This window comes from Cupressus sempervirens, chromosome 11, assembly GCF_028749045.1.
Source record: "Cupressus sempervirens isolate cs-2001-9-10 chromosome 11, ASM2874904v1, whole genome shotgun sequence".
In the NCBI taxonomy this organism is placed as follows: Eukaryota; Viridiplantae; Streptophyta; class Pinopsida; order Cupressales; family Cupressaceae; genus Cupressus; species Cupressus sempervirens.
This window is the reverse complement of record NC_143128.1, coordinates 355,279,311-355,301,740: the sequence shown is the minus strand read 5'-3', so window position 1 is coordinate 355,301,740 and position 22,430 is coordinate 355,279,311. Positions and strand designations below refer to the sequence as shown.

The window sequence follows — 22,430 nt, the reverse complement described above, 5'->3', positions numbered from 1 at the left end:
GGGCAAGTGGATACTGAAGTGAGGAATCACAGGCAACACCAGACCAATTGCAAAGGGGATTAAGCAGAGTCTAGTCTGGCAAAGAAGAGTGGCTATTTGAAATGGCAGCTCTGAATCGCGAAAGCACTATTTGTTGCTGATGGGAGACGTTACTGAAAGAGTGAGGCAGAGCGGATGTCGAGAGGATGGAAAGCATAAAAAAGAACAACAAAAGAGTAGCCATGGGCTAAGTCACAGCATTTGGCGAACATAAAGCTTGAAGTTCGGGTTTTCCCAATTTTCAAAAATTTCCAAAAACTCACTAAAATTTGCCTTGATAAATCTGCAGTTATTTGAACTTTTTATTAGTGTAAGCGTGACAAATTGCTGAGTGAATTTTTGTGTCAACTTTGCCGTTTTTCTGTACTTTGACTGTGTTTTGCCGCAACTTGCTCTGCCGTGACTGTGCTATTGCCGTGACTGTCTACTAAATCGCATTCCTCCTGGAAACGTCTACTGAATTGCATTCCTCGTTTTGCAAAATAGTTCCTCCATCTGTTCTGCCTGTCTTTGTTTTGCCGTGAGCTGCTAGAGCCAAGTGCTAGGTAACTATTTAGTTTTAAATTTTTTATGACTTTTCTATATTTATAGATTATAGTTTATTAAATTATTATCTTATTATTATAATATATAGTTATTAATAATTTTATAATAGAATTTAAAATCTATGAATCAATATTTGAAAATCTTATAATATTTTACTAATAATAGAATAATAAGATTTTGATAGATAATAATATTATGAATTTAAAGAGTTATATTATAAGTAAATATAATAAAAATATTTTACATGATGATTTTTAAGATTTTAATAATATAATTAAATTACTATTCAAAAATTATATAAATTATAGTTGACAACTTTACACACACACAGATATATATATATATATATATATAGATACTTATGTATGGACGCATCCAAAATCCCCCCAAAAAAAATATGCGCATCCATGCATCAGCACCTGACACCCGCATCAACATCAGAACCAGAATTGGTAATTGTTAATGTTATACCTTCAGTTGGACTGAATTGATCATAAACTGTGTTAATCAGTTATCATGATTACTAAATTAATCATCATTATCCCTGACTAATAATCATTAGATAATCATATATATACATATATATAGATACGCACCCAAACGCATCCAAAATCCCCCCAAAAAAAAAATCTGCGCATCCATGCATCAGCATCTGACACCCGCATCAACATCAGAACCAGAATTGGTAATTTTTAATGTTATAGCTTCAGTTGGACTGAATTGATCATAAACTGTATTAATCAGTTATCATGATTACTAAATTAATCATCTTTATCCCTGACTAATAATCATTAGATAATCATATATATACATATATATAGATACACACCCAAACGCATCCAAAATCCCCCCAAAATAAAATCTGCGCATCCATGCATCAGCACCTGACACCCGCATCAACATCAGAACCAGAATTGTTAATTGTAATGTTATAGCTTCAGTTGGACTGAATTGATCATAAACTGTGTTAATCAGTTATCATGATTACTAAATTAATCATCATTATCCCTGACTAATAATCATTAGATAATCATATATATACATATATCTATAGATATAATATTGAGTGTATACACACACACACACCCACAAAAACATACATTTGCCTTATGTTATTATCATCTAATGATAATTGTCAGTTAATATAGTTATTGATCGATATGAACAAATCTGACTGAAGATGTTATTCCAAGTGAATCGGTCTTCCTAAATATTGATTATATTATAAAGCAAATAGTGGTCATGAGACTGCAACTATATTATGAATCGGCACCTTTGTATGCTGTGTCTAATAGATGTCTGGGCATGTACATGTAGGGACATGTCCCTACATGGGACATGCCTCTCCCACATTTATATTTATATGAGAAGGATCACTATTTTTGGAAAATTACATAAACAAGAAGATCCAAGTCATTAATCAATCACATAAGGGATATATATATATATATATATATATATTCAAAAAGGCATAACTTCTGATCCTATTTCCTTAACATGATATCAGAGACTCGTTAGAAATAATGCCAAAAACATATACAACCTCAAAAAATCTAAAGTCTTCATCAAAGGGGATTTGCAATTAATAAGCAATCATGGTGAATGAAGTTAGATTTGAAGATATACTTGAGGGTGCTGCAAATTTTGTCTCATTGATCCTCAGATTAATGATAACACTTAGAGAACAAGAATTAGATTCATATGTGCAAATACTGTACCTATACCGGATGATGAGATTGAGAAAACTCAATGGAAAAAGAATAGTAACAAAGCCATGAAGATCCTAGTAGAGTTAATAAAGGATCACATAGTTCCTGCCATATCAAAATTGGACAGTGCTCATGCCATGTTTACCTTCTTAGAGAATATGCATTTGATAAACAATACTAGTCGAGCCCTTGCACTAAAGCAACAACTGCATCATAAAAAATGAACAAGGGTGAAACTGTTACATCTTGTTTAATAAGAATAACTGAATTGAGGGATCAATTATCTACAATTGGACATATAATTGACAATAATGATTAACAATGTTGGCTCTAAATGGACTTCCCACATCCTGGGAATCGTTCATACATGGGATAAGTGCCTGATCCAAACTTCCGATGTTCGATCTATTGAAAACTAACTGTATTCAAGAAAAGTCAAGATTGATCACTAGAGGAATCATTATGAATAAATCTAGTGAAGAGATTCAAGTTTTAAATACAAATTCTCACAAGAAAGGAAACTTCAAATGAAAGAGGGGAAAAGACAACAATAAGCATTCATTCAAAAGAAAGAAGGATGTGTCTAAAGTACAGTGCTACAAATGTGATAATTTTGAAAATTTTGCTGTAAAATACCCTGAAAGACTCGAGAATCAATTCTCAATAGCAAAAGTCAAGGATACAAAAAGAATGGTATTCTATTAAGCATTATCAAGTGAATTAATGACCACTAGAAATACTTGTGTCATAGACAGTGGAGCATCACATCATATAATTGGATTCAAAGAACAACTAGATAGTCTTGATGAATATTCAAATGAAGAAATCACTATTGGAGATAACTCCACACACCTTGTGAAATGAATTGGGACTTGCACAATCCAATTAAAATCTGGAGTTTTCCTACAACTAACTGCAATGCTATTTGCACCAGGAATCAAAAGAAATCTAGTATCCATCTCAACCCCGGAAGACAAAGTTTATCGTATCACATTCTTCGATGGAAAAATTCTTACCTGGCCTATAAGAACTCTAACATCAAGAATTTATATTCAATTGGAGTTTGTGATGGATGTTTGTACAAACTATGTAATGGTCAAAATCAATCCCTGACTCATGATGTTTCCACTACAAATGAAATTTGGCATAGAAGACTAGGACATCTTAAATTTCATGCCGTACCTTCTATAGAAAAATGTGCTATAGGACTACCTAAATTAAAACCTAAACACAATCGAACATGCAAGGGTTGTGCATTAGGAAAGAATTCTAAAGGGACCTTTCATTACAGTGATCACAAATCTAAAAATGTACTTGAACTTATTCACATTGATTTATGTGGACCAATGACCCTCTTTAGGAGGATTTTTGTACTATGTTATTTTTGTTGATGACTGCTCTAGGAAGACTTGGATTTATTTTCTAAAACTTAAAGAATTGAATGAAGTATTAGCAAAATTCAAAGAATTTAAAGCGCTAGTTGAAAATGTGATTGGGAAAAAATCAAAACTCTAAGGTCAAATAATGGGGGAGAGTATATCTCCGAAAACTTTAAAGCATTTTGTAATACTACCGGAATTAAGAGGGAGTACAGTGTTCCACATATAATCCTCAATAAAATGGGGTAGCATAAAGGAATAATAGATGCATCATAGAAGCTACTAATGCTATGATGCATGATCAAAATCTTCATACCTCATTTTTGGCAAAAGCCCCCAACATTGTCGTCTTGACAACATAACTCTTGAAGAAGGTTTTACTAGAAACAAGCCTGACTTAAAGTCACTTAAGAATATTTGGTTGCTCTATCTATATTCACCTAAGGAGAAAAGATTAAAACTATACCCATTAGGAAAGAAAGGGATATTTTTTGGATACTTTGAACCATTCAACGCTTATAGGATATATGTTCTTGGTCAAAAATAATTGAACTAAGCAAAGATGTGAATTTTGAAGAAGACATAGCATTCAAAACATCTAAAAACAGTAGTGAGACAAACAATGAGTCACCTCAAGAAATGGAAGAGGATTCAAATACTGAACTTTAGAGGGAGAACTTGTGAACTCTACTCTTGAACCTCCCGAACTTGCTAAAAATAGAAAAAGACCACTATGGGCAAGAAAAGTTCTTAAAGAAGCAAAAACTTATTCTGCACCTAAGGACACATTTAGAGAAAGCAAGAAGCGTAGAGGTCACTCAAATTATGTCTCTCCTATAAGTTTGAACCTACAAATATTGAAGAAGCACTAAAGCATCGAGCTTGGAAAGATGCCATGGTTGAAAAGCATCAATCCATTTTGAAGGACAATGTTTGGGACATTATACGTAGGCCTAAAGAGAAATCAGTCGTCTCATCCAGATGGCTATTTAAAATCAAACACGAAGCAAATGGAAGTGTTGAAAAATACAAAGCGAGATTTGTTGCCAGAGGTTTCTCCCAAAAGGCAGGAATTGATTACGAAGAAACATTTGTCCCATTTTCTAGATACACTTTAGAAAGGACCATAATTGCTATTGCCCCCACAAAAGAATGGAAAATACATTAGGTGGATGTAAAGACTGCATTCTCAACTGGTATTATAGAAGAAGAGATATATCTAGAGCAACCTGAAGGGTTTATTATTCATCATAGCACTTCTAATGTTTGCAGATTGAAGAAGACTCTCTATGGCCTCAAACAAGCCCCTAGAGCGTGGTATGAAAAGATAGACAGTTGCCTCATCAAGTTGGGATTCTCCAAAAATAAAGCAGATCCTAACCTCTACTTCAAGGTAAGGAATGGTGATATGTTAATCCTAGTTCTTTATGTTGATGATTTACTAATCACAGGTGAGGATCATCTCATTATGAAATACAAACAAGTTCTTGCTTTTGAATTTGATTTGAAAGACCTGGATTCTTGGGACTAAAAGTATGGCAAGAATAGAATTGTATCATTCTATATCAAGGTAAATACACTATTGATATTCTAAAAAGATTTGGAATGATGGACTGCAAACCTACATCTACATCTATTGAAACAAATCTACATAAGTTATAAGATGCGGCCTTTGAATCAAAATTAATCAATCCTACTCATTGTTAGATAATTGGATCCCTAATGTATTTGGTGAATACTAGGCCAAACATTTGTTATGCTACAAACACTCTCAGGTAGTTCATGTATGAACCCATGAAAATACATCTTGTAGCAACAAAACATATCATGAGTTATCTACGTGGAACAATTGTATTTAGATTAAAATATGATAATGTTGGTACATCTGCATGGATATTCAAACCTAGATTGGGCTGATAGTGTTGTTGAGCATAAAAGCACCACAGGGTGCTATTTCAGCTTAGATTCTGCCATGATATCCTGGTTTAGCGGAAAGCAATCTTCAATTGCACAAAGTTCTACGGAAGTCAAGTACATTGCAACATCCATGGGAGCTCGAGAAGCAATATGATTGTTTGGACAATCCATGGACCCCACTTTTATACATTGTGATAATCAGAGTTGCATAAAACTCTTAGTAAATCCAGTATTTCTTAACAAGGCATAACACGTTGAGATCTCCTACCATTATATAAGAGATATGATGGAAAGAAATGTCATAGAATTGAGACATATTAACACATATGAGCAAATTGCTGACATTCTTAACAAGCCCCTCTCAAAATTAAAAGTGAATCACTTTAGAGGTAAACTTGGTATGATTAAAATGTAATTATATTTTCTGAAACTGAGTCACCATTAAATTTTCTTTTAATTGAAAGATAAATGTGTATATTCTTATTATCATGTGAGTTACTACATGATTATGTAGACACATCATGAAAGGTGACAATTTTTCATTGATATTTTATGGTGATTACTATTGTAAGGTGAGGATCTTAATAATAGTTTAACCTTCTATCATGATGGATGTCAATTGGTTGATTTCTATGGCGATCATGATAGGACATGTCTCTTATGTAACTTCAAAAGTTACATTGCTGAGATATGGCATGAGACGTAGTATTGGAGACACTGTGTAGATATTTTCTTGGTAGGCATCAAGAGACTTGATGCCAGTGCACATGCCAAAGAAAATATAAGTATGGAATATCTAATGGTTGATATTCATATATGTACCATACTTCTGATGATACTGTAATATAACATCTAAATGATGAGTCTTATGTTGTTATTAGTCTCACCATATACAAAACATCATATTGAGATGATATTCTCTCAAATTGTTCGAGATCACTGTGTGTTGATCTAATGTACAATCCTCCATAGCTAAGAGGAACTGTTAATGTTATAGCTTTAGTCAGATTGAATTGATCATAAACTGTGTTAATCAGCTATCATGATTCTTAACTTAATCATCATTATCCATGTCTAATAATCATATACATTTGCCTCATAATAATATCATCTAATGATACTTGTCAATTAATACCGTAGTTACATGGCCCTACGAGATGGGGGGACAGGGGGAGAGAGGGGCCTTGATTTGGGGACGGTGGCGGGGGACGGGGGGTTGGCAGGGGGAGTAGGGGTGTATATATTATACATATGGTACTTAAAAAGCTAGTCATGAAAAGATGTACTACAATTATACAATATAAGATATAAAGATGTAAGAAACTTAAACATTGAACATTGCATTGAAGTTTTGAACTGAAACATCACGGTTCATGATCAAATGACAAACAATGAACATTGAACATCAGCAAATGAAACAGTGTCAAATTATATAATAAATATTAATCTTTAGATACAGAAATGCAAATGTGAATAAAAATGAAGAATAGAAGGCTTTTGAACAAAGGAGGAAGGAATGGGCCCCATATCCCATTATAACAAAAATAAAACCGAAAAAATATTAAAATAATGCCTTATTTTTAAATTTTTTTTGTCCCCCATCTTGTTGCCGCAGGAGACATCCCAATGTACCCCCGCATGCCCCCCCGCACCCACAAGGGACACAGAGCCGTCTTAGAGACATCTTGCCGTCTCTGGCGGAGGTGGTGCTATGAGTGGCACTGCCTAAGACGCCATCCCCCCATCTTGGGTACGGCACGGTTTTGGTGGGGGGGGGACATGTCCCCGTGTTACACTATAATACTAATTATTGATCAATATAAACAAATCTGACTGACCGATATTATTCCAAGTGAATCAGTCTTACTAAATACCAATTATATTATAAAGCAGATCGTCGTTATGAGACTGCAACTATATTATGAATCAGCACCTTTGTATGCCATGTCTAATGGATGATTGAGCATGCCCCATGTAGGGAGAGATATGTCCCTACATGGGACATGCCTATCCCACATTTCTATTTATAAGAGAAGGTTCACTGCTTTGGAAAATTACATAAACAAGAAGATCCAAGTTAGTGAATAAAATTATAAATCACATAAGGGATATTTATAAAATAAAAAATTTATTACTTCTGATCCTATTTCCTTAACATTTATTGCAAAGCATTTTTAGTTTCTGTTGTCCATTGCTGATTCTTTTTTAACCGATTCTGAAGTTTCAGAATTTTGCACAGGTCAGCATTATGTATTTTTACACAGTTTGTGTCATCTTACTACAGCCAGTTTACAGAACAATGTGGCTTTTTATCATATTTTAGATTTATCAATGGAGGCCTTCCTAGTTCAGATTGCAGATCTTAGGATGACCATTCGTTTGATCCATGCTAAGGTCTTGGCAGTCTTTCTGTCATCTTGGGTTCTGGCTGGCCTAGACTTTCTCGTGTTTAATACATTAATGTGTTCCCGGAACATTAATTTTTTTGTTGTCACATCTCTAATTGCAAATTTCTGTTCTCAAATTGTTTATTACTTCTCCGATTTCGAGTTTCCTATTTTTTGTTTGGCCATATACAGTGCATCATGTTAGTCTTTTGCGTAACCAATAATTCTACCTAGGACATAATGCCCCTGAGATAATCACAAAACTAGATTGAAGAATAATGCTATTCTAAATTCGATATAGTGAAGCCACGTTACATAAAGTAATTTACAAATGCACAGGCCACTTGGATCCAAGAATCAAGGAGATGACATGCCCAAGAGGTATAAGTTAAAACTCTTGAGCATTCCCTTTTATAAGTTAACTCTGTTTAACTTAGACAAAGGTGGCATCCAACTACCATCAATCAAGAGTGGATGAGGTAATGTTGCATTCCCTTTTATAAGTTAACTATGTTTAACTTGGACAAAGGTGGCATCCAACTACCATCAATCAGGAGTGAATGAGGTAATGTTGGTACATGTGTACCTGAAATGAGGTGAACACATACATACATACATACATGCATACATGTAAATGTTTTTATATGGATGAACCTGATATTCAACCCAATGTCGAACCCAAACTTGACCTGAATCCGAACCTGAACCCGAGCTCAAAAGAATATTGTCAACTTAGTTTTCCACTTCATCATTCAAAGGTGCAGTCATTATGGAAATTTAAGTAGTGAAGTATTCTTTTACTTAGCCATTGCCAATTATATATCTATTTTTCAATCCTTGTACCAGTACCAGTGCTCATCCCCTGCTAATTATTATGAATCAAGAAGAGAGTCATAAGACAAAGGAATAAAACATAATTTCCCTTTAGAGACTTATGGATTAGAAATGATCCTTCATATTACAAAAAGAAAATGGTATCATCTATTTTCTACTCTTTGAAAGATGACATCCTCCATGAGTTCTCTAGATAGGGACATAATTTAAGGCCAGAAATATTATTAAAGGTGATAGGAAGGACTTATGGTAGATGCATGACCAAGTTAAAAAGTATCTTCAACATTTTGAATACCTTCTTACAAGCAACTATCTGCAACATGTTGAATGCCATTCGGAATATTACAATCAATTCAATGGATTATTGAGAATGATGATTCCTTAGAACTAATGCTATTGCAACCCAATCAGGTCTACAATTTATCAACAATGCTTGCAAAACTAATGTTAGGTAGCCTACAGATAATTAGGAAGAAGGATTTTGTGAACCCTGATGATTGATCAGAAGACTTCATGATGACATCATGATATACCACATAAAAACATGAAACATTTGATATAGCTAAATTTCCAAGTGGAATTAACTTTAACTGTTTAATTTATTCTTATGTGAAAATATGCGTGAAAAGTGTTAACATTTGGTCAAAACCCAAGTCATGACATCTTTTGTTATATGGTTGAATACTTTGCTGATTGAAATCACTATGCATGAACCTTTCGGCTATCATTAAATAATTATTTGTTGATTGTGCCAATTTGATAGGCAGGTCAGCTTCATTAATTGCATGTAACAGCCATTCAATTTCATTAATACTTCACTATTTAATATTATACACACATGCCAATCAGTTAATAGGACAGAAATAAACCTAGGGATTATGAGGTTCTTCATTGCTGATCTCATTACCAACTGCTGATGATGTGAGTCAACGTGTGAACCAAGTTGACTTGGATGACTTTTTGCGAAGGAAATCTAGATTGTTAGCCGGAGGTGATGGTTATTGGTAGCCGACTACTACTTAGTGTTTGAAGAGGTGAATTAGTTGTTGATTGCTTCACATATGAATAATGCTTTGACCAGAAATAAAATGCTGTAGTTTTACATTAATTGCTCTAAATAAGTTGGTTGAAACCAACATTACCAAGTTTGGAAATCCATATGCTTATGAAGGGGAAAAAATCTGAAAATTGTTGTGGTACAGAAATACTTCGTAATGTATGATTCAAAATATGTATATAAAATTCATATACATCACAAATGAATGAAATTTTAATTGCTGTGATTAGCAGAGTAAGTGGACTCAGGTGCAGGTTTGCTAGAAATGAAAATTTAAATTATGAAGGTATTATGTTCAGATCATATTAGAGGGACCAATCTGGTACACAGATAAAATTTGAATCAGACCAAATCTGGCAGAGATCGGACAGATTTTGGTATGTAGAAGTGAAGAAAACAATAGTTAGCTGCCTCAAATGCCAATGTTTTGCTGGCATAAATTCTTTGTGTGTTTCCAAACTCTGCTTTCCTGTGAAAAGATTGATATCAGTTGCTTACCTACCAGTAAACCATCCCCTTGGGCTGGATGCCGGTAAATTGCCCCATGATGATTCTGTTATCCCTTTGTGGATGTCTGAAAATAGTTTATGAGGGGGCTGATGCCTTTTAATTGCCACATGATGCTGTGATCCTTTTGTGGACTTTTCAAAGTAGTTAACGAGGATTGATTTTTATAAATTGGCGTGAATTTTGGTTCGATTTTCTTAGTTGACTGTAAATTGTCATCATTGGTGGTTGCTCTAAGACATTGAATGATGATTTTGGATTTACTTGTGGCTGTTGCCAAGTCATGTTTGAGAGGGTTGATGTGTACAAACAACACAACATCATATGTTTGTGAGCAATTGAGTTGGTCACTTTTGCTACTTGCCCATGGGTTCAAGATGTGGATTTCGTGATATAGTATCATATTAGAGATTGTCCCTTGGATGAGTACTTTATTTTGTCTCTGTGAGATGGATGTAAAAATGCGTGATTCAAATTATCCGAGTGTTTTTGCAGTTTTGAAATCTATTTGATGGTTCATGGTTTGCTGAAGATTGACTGGAAACTATGCAGTTGAATCCTGATAAGCCATCACATAGCATGATATAAATATTAGCTTAAATGATTGTAACTGCTATATAGCATATTTTATTATTTTCTTAGTTGCCAGTTTGGATGTGGGTTTGTCCATACAAGAATTTCTTAAAATACACACATGCGCACGTGCTGCAACAAATAAGTTGAACAGGAGTTTCCGGTGCTAGAAACATTTGCACTTGTAACCATTCTGTGACTTCAAATCTACAAACAAATTACAAGTGATATTAAATATTAAATAATTATAAATATAAACAAAAACATGTGAAAAATAGAAAATGCACGGTTCAAACAATATACTATAAATAGTTATACAGATTGCAAAGACAAAAATATTCTCCTAACTATAATCCAATTCCTACTGGAAAATGGGTAACTATTTTGTATAGACATTAAACAGAATCATAGGAGTATGAACAAAAGACATGCAAAGAAGACGTACCTTATGATCTTATGAGGGACTAATGAGAAATTCATGAGCTATTTTGAAGTTCAGAATTATGAAAAACAATTATATGCTAAGAGGATATGAGTGGAAATGAAATTATCAGGGCTTGCAAAGGACTAGGCAAGTGCTGTATGATTTCAATGATTGCATTGGAGTATAGGCGTGAAGAGGAAGATCTTAAGTTGGCACGTGTCAAACATCTGAATTAAAGAAATATATATATTAGAGATACTTTTAGATTGTATAAACTTTATAACCTGCCGTCTTCAGAAAGCCATAAAGTTTGCTTCAACAATATGTACCGATAAACTTTCTAGACAATATCTATGGACAACAACTCTTAAAAGAGATAGTGATAATCTTTATGTAAAACAAAAGTATAGGGATCATGTGGACAGCATGAAGAACAATTTGGAAGTTGGACTTAAGTGGAAATTTTTTTTAATTGACCATCAGTTCAAAGGCTCATGGTCAGGGACTGGTGTAATGCTGTTATGCGCATGATAACCATTCTTTTGCATTTGATATGCATGCGCAACAAGTTTAAGACACAACATTTAATATAAAACTCTGTTCCTATTGCTTCCATTAATCCCCAAAATGCATTTGAAATTTGCCCAAATTGCACAACATTCATTCCGGGGGCACTTTGAACAGTCAAAATTCACTGCAGATGATCAAAAAGTCGTCCAGGATCCCTTTGATCAAATTTCCAGCGAATAGCACAGGGAATAACAATTTGGAACTGACTTTGAACTGAATTCAAATGTGAGGCAATTTGACTTTCAAATTCTGTGGTAACTCACCAAATATGGTAACTTAGATTATTTTTAGCATATAGTAATTCGTGGGTTATATAGCAGAGGCAAGTTGATTCAATTTAGTGATGCCAGGTAGTATTTTATTTATTGGTAAACTGTGTGGTTAGGCTCACTCCCCATATATGAACTAATAAAAGAATAAAAACTGCTTCAGACCCATGAACGGGGAGTACAGAGAATGACAATTGAGATAAAGGATCATAGTCCTAAAGAGAGTTCAAAACAAAAAAACCATAAGAGAGCTCCAAGCAAATAAGACAACAGAGAATCAACGCTGCTGTAAGTACAGAGAATACAAAACCAACTGCCAGTTGGGCATTACTCATCTAGCCTTTTTGGCTATCACCTTCCTCATACTCCAGGTGAGGAGGGCATCCATGGTCCTCTGAGTTCCTTCATCAACTGCGTTTCAGCCTTCTATACAGAGCTTCTCTGCCTTCTGATTGCACCCTCCCTTTCTTTTCATTTGGATGTTTGGTTTGAACTTTAAAGATTCCACCAGCAGTTTGGGAAAAGGAGTATATTTGAATGGGAACAACCACATTGTCCATATCTAAGAAATTTGCAAAATCATCATGCAGATCACCCATACAGATGAGCTGAGAGTAGGGTGTCCCCAAAGGAGTATATACAACCACAGGAGAAGGATATGAATGCTCATGAGCAGCCAGAAATTTCCCCCAGTGACACCAAATAAGATCAGCAAATGGATTGCCAGGCTTATTGGTCCATTTTGTAAGGGGAATTTTTCTTGAAGCGATTGCCCTAGTAGAAGAGCACCTCGCAATGTTGTGACCAATCTTGTTGCAATGAAAGCATCTGAAGGGAAGACCATAATTCATGTATTGGGTCCAAGTGTCATGAGAAGAATGACTTGACAGCTTACAGATGTCAATAATGGCACAAACTCTAGTGTATCTGCAATTTGGAGCAACTGAAACAAATCCACCTTCACAAAGGAACCAATCTGATCAATAATATCTTTAATGAGCCCTGGCTCCCGCATGATCAAAGGGAGATTATACATTCTGATCCACATGGGAATGGTAGAGGTCTTAGTAGCATCAGGATCAAAGAAGGGGGTCCAGGAGGAATTGGAAAGGCCCCACTGAATGCAAAACCAGGGGCCATTCTGCTTCACCTTATTGCATTCCTCCGCAAAAGTGAATTGAAGCAGAGGGAAACCAAAACCTAGAAGTGATGTTAGGGAGTATTATCTTAATTTAATCATATCTCTTTTACAGCTATAGTTTTTAGAAGCTTGGCTGGTAACAAGGTCGGGTATATGAATATAATCATAATGCATAAAGTCAACTATTTTGCAGAGTTATGCTATCTTACTTTCAGGAATTTATGATGAGCTCTTGGAAGTTGATTCAATTCAAGTCTGGATAATTTTAGATGTCTATGTTGTGTTTTTGTGCCCACAATATGATAAACTGAAATTGATACATGTATACAAGCTCATGTTACGTCTCCGTAGATTGATGGGGTCAAATCATTTAATTTCTTTTTAAGTACCGGTTTTTATTGAAGTTTATTTGAAATTTTATAACATCAAATAAAGGTGAATAAACCACTATGACTTTTGGAGTCTTGTAGTCTGGAATGTTTTCAGGATGTGCTATTATGTTATATTCATGATCTGGAAACATATGGATAATTTTTATGCAATTTCTATGAGAAAACCAGTTGGTGCATGCTTACTTTGTGTAGAAAACTGGAGGATGCGTGCTTTGGTGTGCATTATATTACTATGTATAGCTCCAACATAGTTTTTTTTCTTATGTCAAGTTTCCATTGTGATTTGTAATGATTTTTGTCCAAAAAATACAGAGAAGCTGGTGCAGAGCTCAAATTCAAGGAGATAGGCAAGGCTTATGAGGTACTTTACGAAATCATTCAATCAACTCAAACATTTCCCATGCAAGATGATGAATCTGATGAAACAAAATTTAAAAATGCTATTTTATGGAAGAGAAGCTTCTTGCTTGTAGGTATTGTCAGATGATGAGAAACGCACCATTTATGACAAATATGGTGAAGCTGGGCTGAAGGGTGCAGGTGCAGGTCCTGGGGTGAGTTTTCGTAGGACTAGATATGACCAAGGCACCACTTCGAGTTTTCTATATGGAAAATTATTTTCATCAAAGTTGCTCTCAGTTTTCATTTCTACAGAAGAGCAGATGGCTAATATTTGAACTTGGTGGATTCTTCATTTGCAGGATTTCAGCAATCCATTTGATATTTTTGAATCCTTATTTGAAGGTATGGGGGGTATGGGAAGCATGGGAGGCAGAGCATCTCGAAACAGACCAATGCAGGGAGATGATGAGAGGTATAACTTGGTTCTTAATTTTAAGGAGGGAGTTTTTGGAACAGACAAGGAAATAGAAGTCACCCGACTTGAGAACTGCTCAACTTGCAATGGATCTGGGGCAAAGCCAGGGACAAAACCAACTACCTGCAAGACATGTGGAGGTCAAGGGCAAGTTGTGACAGCAGCAAGGACACCATTGGGTGATTTTCGACAAGTTTCAACTTGCCAAGTTTGTGGTGGAACAGGAGAAAGTGCAACATCTTGTACTGCATGTCGGGGGGATGGACGAGTGAGGCGTACAAAGAGGATCAGCTTGAAAGTTCCAGCTGGTGTTGACTCAGGCAGCCGCCTTCGGGTTCGGTCTGAAGGAAATGCAGGCAAAAGAGGTGGCCCTCCTGGAGATCTGTATGTATTTATTGAAGTGCTCTCAGATCCTGTGTTAAAACGTGATGGGTCAAATATACTCGTGACATGCAAGGTTTCTTACATTGATGCTATTCTAGGGACAACTGTTAAGGTTCCAACTGTAGATGGCATGGTTGATCTTAAAATACCAGCTGGAACACAACCTAGCACAACTTTAGTGATGGCAAAGAAGGGTGTTCCCTTACTTGGGAAGCCGAATTCACGTGGGGATCAGCTGGTGCGTGTCCAGGTTGAAATTCCCAAACGTCTCAGTACCGAGGAAAGAAAACTGATTGAAGACCTTGCTGACCTGAACAAAGTCAAGGCTGCAAGTAGATGATACCTTGTGCTTTAATGATTTTCTATCTGCGATTTTCGACATTACTTCTGAGAAGTATTAAGTATGCAGACCAGTCAAGGTATAATTCATATGCTTATAGTGCCTTTCAAATCCATCTTTGGTTACTGTGGGAACCTTACATGCTAATCTTTTACAAGCCCGTGACTCACAGTTTGGCCATATCATAAATCCCTGACTGTTGAGTATAGCTGAAGCATATCACTCAAAATAGTAGGTCTATCTGCTTGATAATTTATGAACGCATGCCTACCTTAATCTAGACATAATGTTGCTTGCTTCCTTGTCACATGGCAGTTGGAGAACTTGTAAGTTAGGTAGTCAGATATCCATTCTTTGTAAGGTAGTTTTTTGTAAGGTAGTTTATGAATGGCCTGGCTTTGGAAGTTACTGCCATGGAAGCTGTTTTTCAATTTTAACACTTCAAAATTAATTACGTTTGGAAGGTCTTTTCACATACATGTATGGCATTTGTCACAGCCATTTCTAATTTTCTTCAACTTTTCTGCCTTTGAAGGTAGAGAGAGGTTCCTCATAGGCTCATACATTAAAAGAATTATATTTATTCAAAAAGGGAATCTGAACATTGTTGCCAAAGAGACCATTTCTGACTGCCTCATTTTTTCCACACATTTAAAGCCCGTCTTTTCTATTGCGCCATGAATTATATGTAATCAATATCGTGAGTTAAAGAGGTTGCTTATAAGTGGTGAATAAGTTGAATATTTAAAATTTGATCTCTGCGCTGAAAATGGGGGCTTTCCTAATTTGGGTATAGGCATTATATTGTATTTCAATAGTTGTATGATCATGTATTTGCATATTTTTTACATATATGCATGTATGATTGTGTTATGTGTCTTTTCTACAAGTTATCCCCATTTCACAGTACTGGGAAACTTCATTGTAGGAGCATGGACTCTGTCTGTGTACTCTTTTAGTGACTACAATTATATATAACCTAGCTACATCCCAGCTCATCTATTCACGCTCCTTAAATCCCTCTTTTTCTTCATTTATCTCTTGCAGTTTTTTTGGGACCTTAATTGGGTTTGTTCTAGGTCTAGGAGGTAACCTCTCAAAATCAGGGAATTTATTCTCCCATGCATGGCTTGTATGAATTATATCTGTATACTTACACCCTCCTTTTGGTGTGCATATTACCCTAATTTCTGTGTTATTCAAATATATAATTTTGTGTTTTGCAGATTCAAAGTAATTAGTTGTCATAATGCCCAAGAAAATAAACACACACAGATATATATATATATATATATATATATATATATATATATATAAAATTTGTTTTAATGGAAGATTGGTTTTTTAATGCCCATGTTGCGTCTAAATTTAAATGGAACTCAAATACCCTCCATTGCCAGAACTCCGGGTTTTCCTTTGCATGTAAGAGGACACTTCTGCTTTCAGTGGAAGAACCTTTACAACACAGTTACTGCAAATTAATTTTGTAAGCTCTTTAGTAGATTTAAGTGGGATTTTGTCTTGATTATTTGTTTATACTTTTTCTATCAAATTAAAAATTCAGATTTCTAAATGGAAATAGGACTTCTAGTATAGCAACTGGAAAAAGTGATTTTTAAAAGTTATCTGAACATGGAAACTAGATGTTAAAGCAAACGTCTCCCAACAACAGTTTTTAACACAGTGAGGGAAGTTTCTTTATCCTAACAACTAGCCAGGATATCTGGGGCAGAAGGTGAGAATACATATCCACAATAAGTGATTTTCTGAACATGCATAATTTTAATGCCAGAAAACTAAGGCATTTGGCTTTTGAATCGTTTCAATGGCATCACCAACATTAGCAAAGATAGGGGCATGGTCATATACTGCAGCTGACCCAGTAGCAAAGGCAGGAGCAACCTGGATCTACTAACAGAGGTGGAGACCCGACCCATTAGCACCCTCGCCCCTCTCTCCGCCTGTTTGGTGCAAAGTCAGTTACAGATCCCGTCATTTATGATTGAGTGAAAGCATAAATAAGGAGCACTGTCTAAACCAAAACACTCTTACACCAGATAGGAGCCCACGAGTATCAAGCGGCATGCCTGACTGGAGCAATAACATTCTGTATTAGGCTTTAGTGTATTTCTTCATTTAACTTACAATCGTAGCAATACTCCTATTGGTCCTTTAAATAGGGTATAGGCATCAAATGAATGAGACTTTCCAGATTCCTTATTTGTCCTTGAATTAAATTCCCTCATATAGGTGTTGGTGACAGCAACAAAGAGATTTCTGGCTCAAGATATGGTCCTTACAAATTTACACTATTTTCCTCTAGTATATCGTAGAAAATGTGGTCAAGTGCACTGTTGAGTTTCTGAGACCGTTAATTTTTTTTATTGAAGTCTACAATAGGAGTTATCGTCCTGTTTCTAAGTTCAAATTTGACTTGTAATCACATTTAAATAAGGTTTTCCCAATAGGATTAGTGGCAATATGTGAGATCTTATCTGTCTACCCATATCTGTGTTGAGAGAATACAACAAAACTGTCTTTTGAAACAAAGTAATTGGTCATTATTGAGGTAGATTCCTACCTTTTCCTAAACTATGACGGAATGCAAGACAGAGAAATACGGTTCAAAGAAACTTAATTGAGAGTCATCTGCAATAGAACCTTGAGTACTTTTAAGTGTGAGAAATTGTTAGGGAAGATCCTTGTGTTACCGTTAGCTGCGTGTCTTAAATTGTCATTGGTAGCTTTGAAGGTAATATCATTCTGGTTAATTTTTTCTGTTCTGAAATGGTTCAAAATGCCGTATGAAATATGTATCACTGTTTTCACATTCAGAAAATGTTAAATACACTGAAGTGTAAAAGCTTATAATACCGATGCAAGAGCAACAAATATTATTCCCGCTAATCACTGTTCTTTTGCTTGTAGCTTGTAATTAGAATGACAATTTTGATCTTAGCAGGGAGGAGGGTGATACTTAAACAATATTGAGAAATATTGAATATGATTTTACAAATCTGAATCTGATATTGTTGATATCTGATCTCCAATGGGCAGAGCATTAATTGATTGAGGCTCTACCAAGCAAGAGGGGCATTTGAGGTTGCCCAACATTTCCCTCGTGCCTTGGTATGGGGCAATTCATAATGGGATGTTGTAGGATTATTATTGTAAATGCTGATTAAATTTATATCTCTCTATATAGATATATCTCTTGATTTTTAAAATATTATTCCCGCTAATCACTGTTCTTTTGTTTGTAGCTTGCAAATAGAATGTTAACAATTTTGATCTTGGCAAGTAGGAGAGTGATATTAAAACAATATTGAGAAATATTGAATATAATTTTACAAATCTGAATTTGATATTGTTGATATCTGATCTCCAATAGGCAGGGCATTAATTTATTTCGATGCTCTTCTTGGCAGATCGGTTTGAGTATGTAAATGTAATAGTCATGTCCATGAGTGGACGTGTGTACACAAAGTGGAGGCATGTTGCATCTATTCATTTACCAAACTGAAGCCCAATCACTAATTGGGATTAGTGTTAGTTTGCACACAAAATTACATAATGCATTGTCGATTTGAAAGGAAATATAATCATACTTGATTTGATTTCATTCAATCGATCATTTGATCATTGCTCGCTCAGGTTAAGAGGAACATGAGATAACAATAATCCAAAGTAAAATCTGCGAGTACAGATTATAATATACTAGGATCCATGATATGTTGTGTTCTGATATAGATGATAACCAATATCCTTACATGAAGTAATATGAATGAGTCTTTGTGTGTATACTAATATAGATATACACACACATGTATATCATACTATTGATTATCATTTATCTGACCAAAGCTATCTTCTTCAACGCTCCCTCTTAGCTAGGGAAGATAAAAATAACTAAGTATATAGAGATCACCTTACTTGTATCAGAAGATATGGTATACTTTTAAGAATATCAAGTCACGTGACATTCTTCATAACCCATCTCCATCATGATATGTGCATTGACATTATGTAACATCCACTTTTTCTAGGTCTTAACCAACAACTTATCATATCAAAGAAATGCGATTATTACTTTAAATTCATAGGAAGATAGTTATAATAGTTATGATCATGTGAATGAGATTAATGGTTACAATCAATTAAACGAAAATTTCATCACTAACAATTGAAGTCTTTATCCATGAATTTATCAAGGAATTTAAAATCTACATATCGTAGAATTCAAAACCAAAATCCTTCTAGGGATGCTTCTGCAAAACTTAGGTTAGTCCATATATATTGCTTAGCAACAAGTAGTTATACCACTTTATCGAAACGACAAATACCATCAAATGCCACTATATCATTTAGGCTATTAAATACCACTATATCATTTAGGGCATCAAATATCATTGTATCATCCATTTTTTTTCTATTGCTAACTATGGCAATAATTTACAATTAGAAAGTACACTCATATTCACTATTTTCATAAATGAAAGACAAATAACAATCCATCCGATAAACCTCACTTGCATATAGATATATTTCATGTTCAGTTGGAAGATCAGTCGATCTAACTAGTTATCAATTGCGTTGATGAGAAAAGTTGCTTTCATTAAAGAGATAACTGAATCAATGATATAAATCAATCCATCATATCTTTTACATTATAAATGTAAAATGCATGTTACCAACAAATGTTTGAATGCATAACTTATCTTTGTCTGGTGCATGTCTTGGCATTTTGTGCAGAGGGGAAACATTGTAAAGGGTTTAACCTCCCAACTGTGTACCCTTAAAATAGCCCCACATAATCTCATCTAAAAAAGGCCCTTTCTTCCCAGAAATGGACATGGAACACCTTGTCTAGCAACTGAGTATCCTGGTACTTAATTCCACCACTCGACTTGACAAATAATATACTTGGACAATCATAAGCTTACTTAGATGTTCTTTTGGAAATCATCATAAAACTTATCATGTTTACATGTAATAAAGTTTGGGTTTTTTTTGCTTGCCCTTGTAGGGATCCCTTTCTCTTCATCCCCTTTCATTGGCTACTCCAGCCAAGGTGAGTCCTTGGAGAAAGTAATATTCATCTAATATAGATTATTCCGATTTAAGCATGGGTTCCTAGCCATTGGCGGGTACACCGTGAGTAACAAACTTGTGTAATGATGTAATTCAATTCTAGCAACATGCTAGACTTATATTTTAGTACCACACTTTGGAACAAAACTCGTGGCAAGGTAAAAGGCAAATATCATAGATGTAAGAAAAAGAAGGAAGAACTTTGATCTCAGTGATAATTACTCATTTTGTATAGCGGCCTCCATTTGAAAATTAACAGCGTTAGAGATCTTGAACAAAGAGGCCATAGAGCCTCGACATAGAACATGAATCAAGTGCATAGACATTAAACATAAAAGTTGATGCATTGATTTAAAATCATAAAGATCGAGTGCATAGATATTGAACATAACCTAAACAAAAGTGTTTGGTTTGGATTGATTGATGCTCCTAACATACGGCTTAGAGCCGACTCTTGATGTGAATGAAATGTGAAAATGATAAAGAGAAATCGGCGTATGAACCAAGATGTATGACGCTTGTAGGGAGGGAAAAGAATGATCGTCTAAAGTCAGACGTGCTATGTTATACCGTGGCCTTGATTGTCCACTTGCTCAAGAAGACAGTTTTCAAGATCATCGGTTTTCAAAGTTATCGAGTTTTAAAAAAGGAAGGTGGCGCCAAGTGTACATGGTTGCATCTCATGAAGAGATATAAGTGTGAATTATTAAAAGTTTCCTTTTCTCAAATCATTTATATATGTGGACATATATATAAGTTTGAATTATTTTAAACATATGATTTCATCATGTTATTAATTATATCTAAAGTCACACCTATTAATATATGTATATTTATATACGTTTGTAGTTCAAAGAAATATGGTTTATTTCCAAAATCATATCTTTCTTGTGTGTGTGTGTGTGTGTGTGTGTGTGTGTGTGTGTGTGTGTGTTCTCTTATGATGAGATTGTCAGTGTCTCAAAACAATAGAGATGTAATAGTTATTATCATGATATTAAATGTTTGATATTTTTCTTGTTATAAAAATTGACCAAGTAACTCATGGTATTGCCCAACGTACACTCTTGCTTGCCTAGTCGTTTGCCCTTAGCCATGGTGATTCCAAATTCATATCGATTTGCCCAGTGATAGTGGTGCCTCTGTGCCCAATTCTTTTCTAACAATGCTTCCACCCCTTTGACGTGCTTCCTATAAGGAAATTCTCCACAATTAAATCATATTACCATAACAAGATATTAATCATAAACAATCATAACGACTAATCGCCTTTTCAATTCTCATGAATTCATTATGAATAACCAACTTTTCAAAATAGCATTAAAATATCATCATAACGGTTAACTAGCATGCCAACTTATATGAGAATATAACAATTAACCATCTTACCATTCACATGATTGTAACTAATTTTACTTGTCAATAAACTTCAGATGAAACCTCAACGGTTACAAACATTTCAAATGGAGCCAAAAATTGGGATATGAAACATCAAATCTCTTGGTGTTTACCATAATAAATCATGGTATATCCCTAGATATACTCATTCACTGCTATTATCTCATAAGGATCATAATGATCTTCAATAGATATGAAGCCTCATGATATCTATCAAAATGTCTAAGAGATACTATCATGACAATTCTATGGATATCAAGTCACATGAAATCCATCATGATAGTGAAACTAATAATTGTAAAATCATCACCTTACAATGTCAAATACAAGTGTTCATAATCAGACAGATTATCACCTTTCAATAATGTACATAGAGGGCCCATAAAGTCACAGAGTCACTATATATATATATATATATATATATATATATATATATATATATATATATATATAGTTATAGTTTGAGACTTGATCTCAATAATTATTTACATTTCAACCATACCAAGTTTCTTCCTGAAGTGTTCAAATTTATCTCCGGTGAGAAGCTTGGTGAGAATGTTGTTTGATTGTTTGTACTAATATACTTCAATTGGATCACACTTTCTAATATATATATAGTTTGAGACTTGATCTCAACAATAATTTACATTTCAACC

General features: G+C 34.7%; 1 protein-coding gene across 1 annotated transcript in view; it reads left to right on the top strand.

Annotated features, from left to right (window-relative positions):
- Positions 1 to 15,900, top strand: part of LOC149529544 (chaperone protein dnaJ A7A, chloroplastic-like) — a 72,574-nt gene extending 56,674 nt beyond the window's left edge. Inside the window, exons 6-8 of the mRNA XM_089811448.1 lie at positions 14,057 to 14,105; positions 14,218 to 14,298; positions 14,446 to 15,900. Coding sequence (XP_089667574.1) covers positions 14,057 to 14,105; positions 14,218 to 14,298; positions 14,446 to 15,285 — 970 coding nt within the window. The 3' untranslated portion in view covers positions 15,286 to 15,900. The remainder of the gene's footprint in view (positions 1 to 14,056; positions 14,106 to 14,217; positions 14,299 to 14,445) is intronic.
- Positions 15,901 to 22,430: the final 6,530 nt, after the last annotated feature.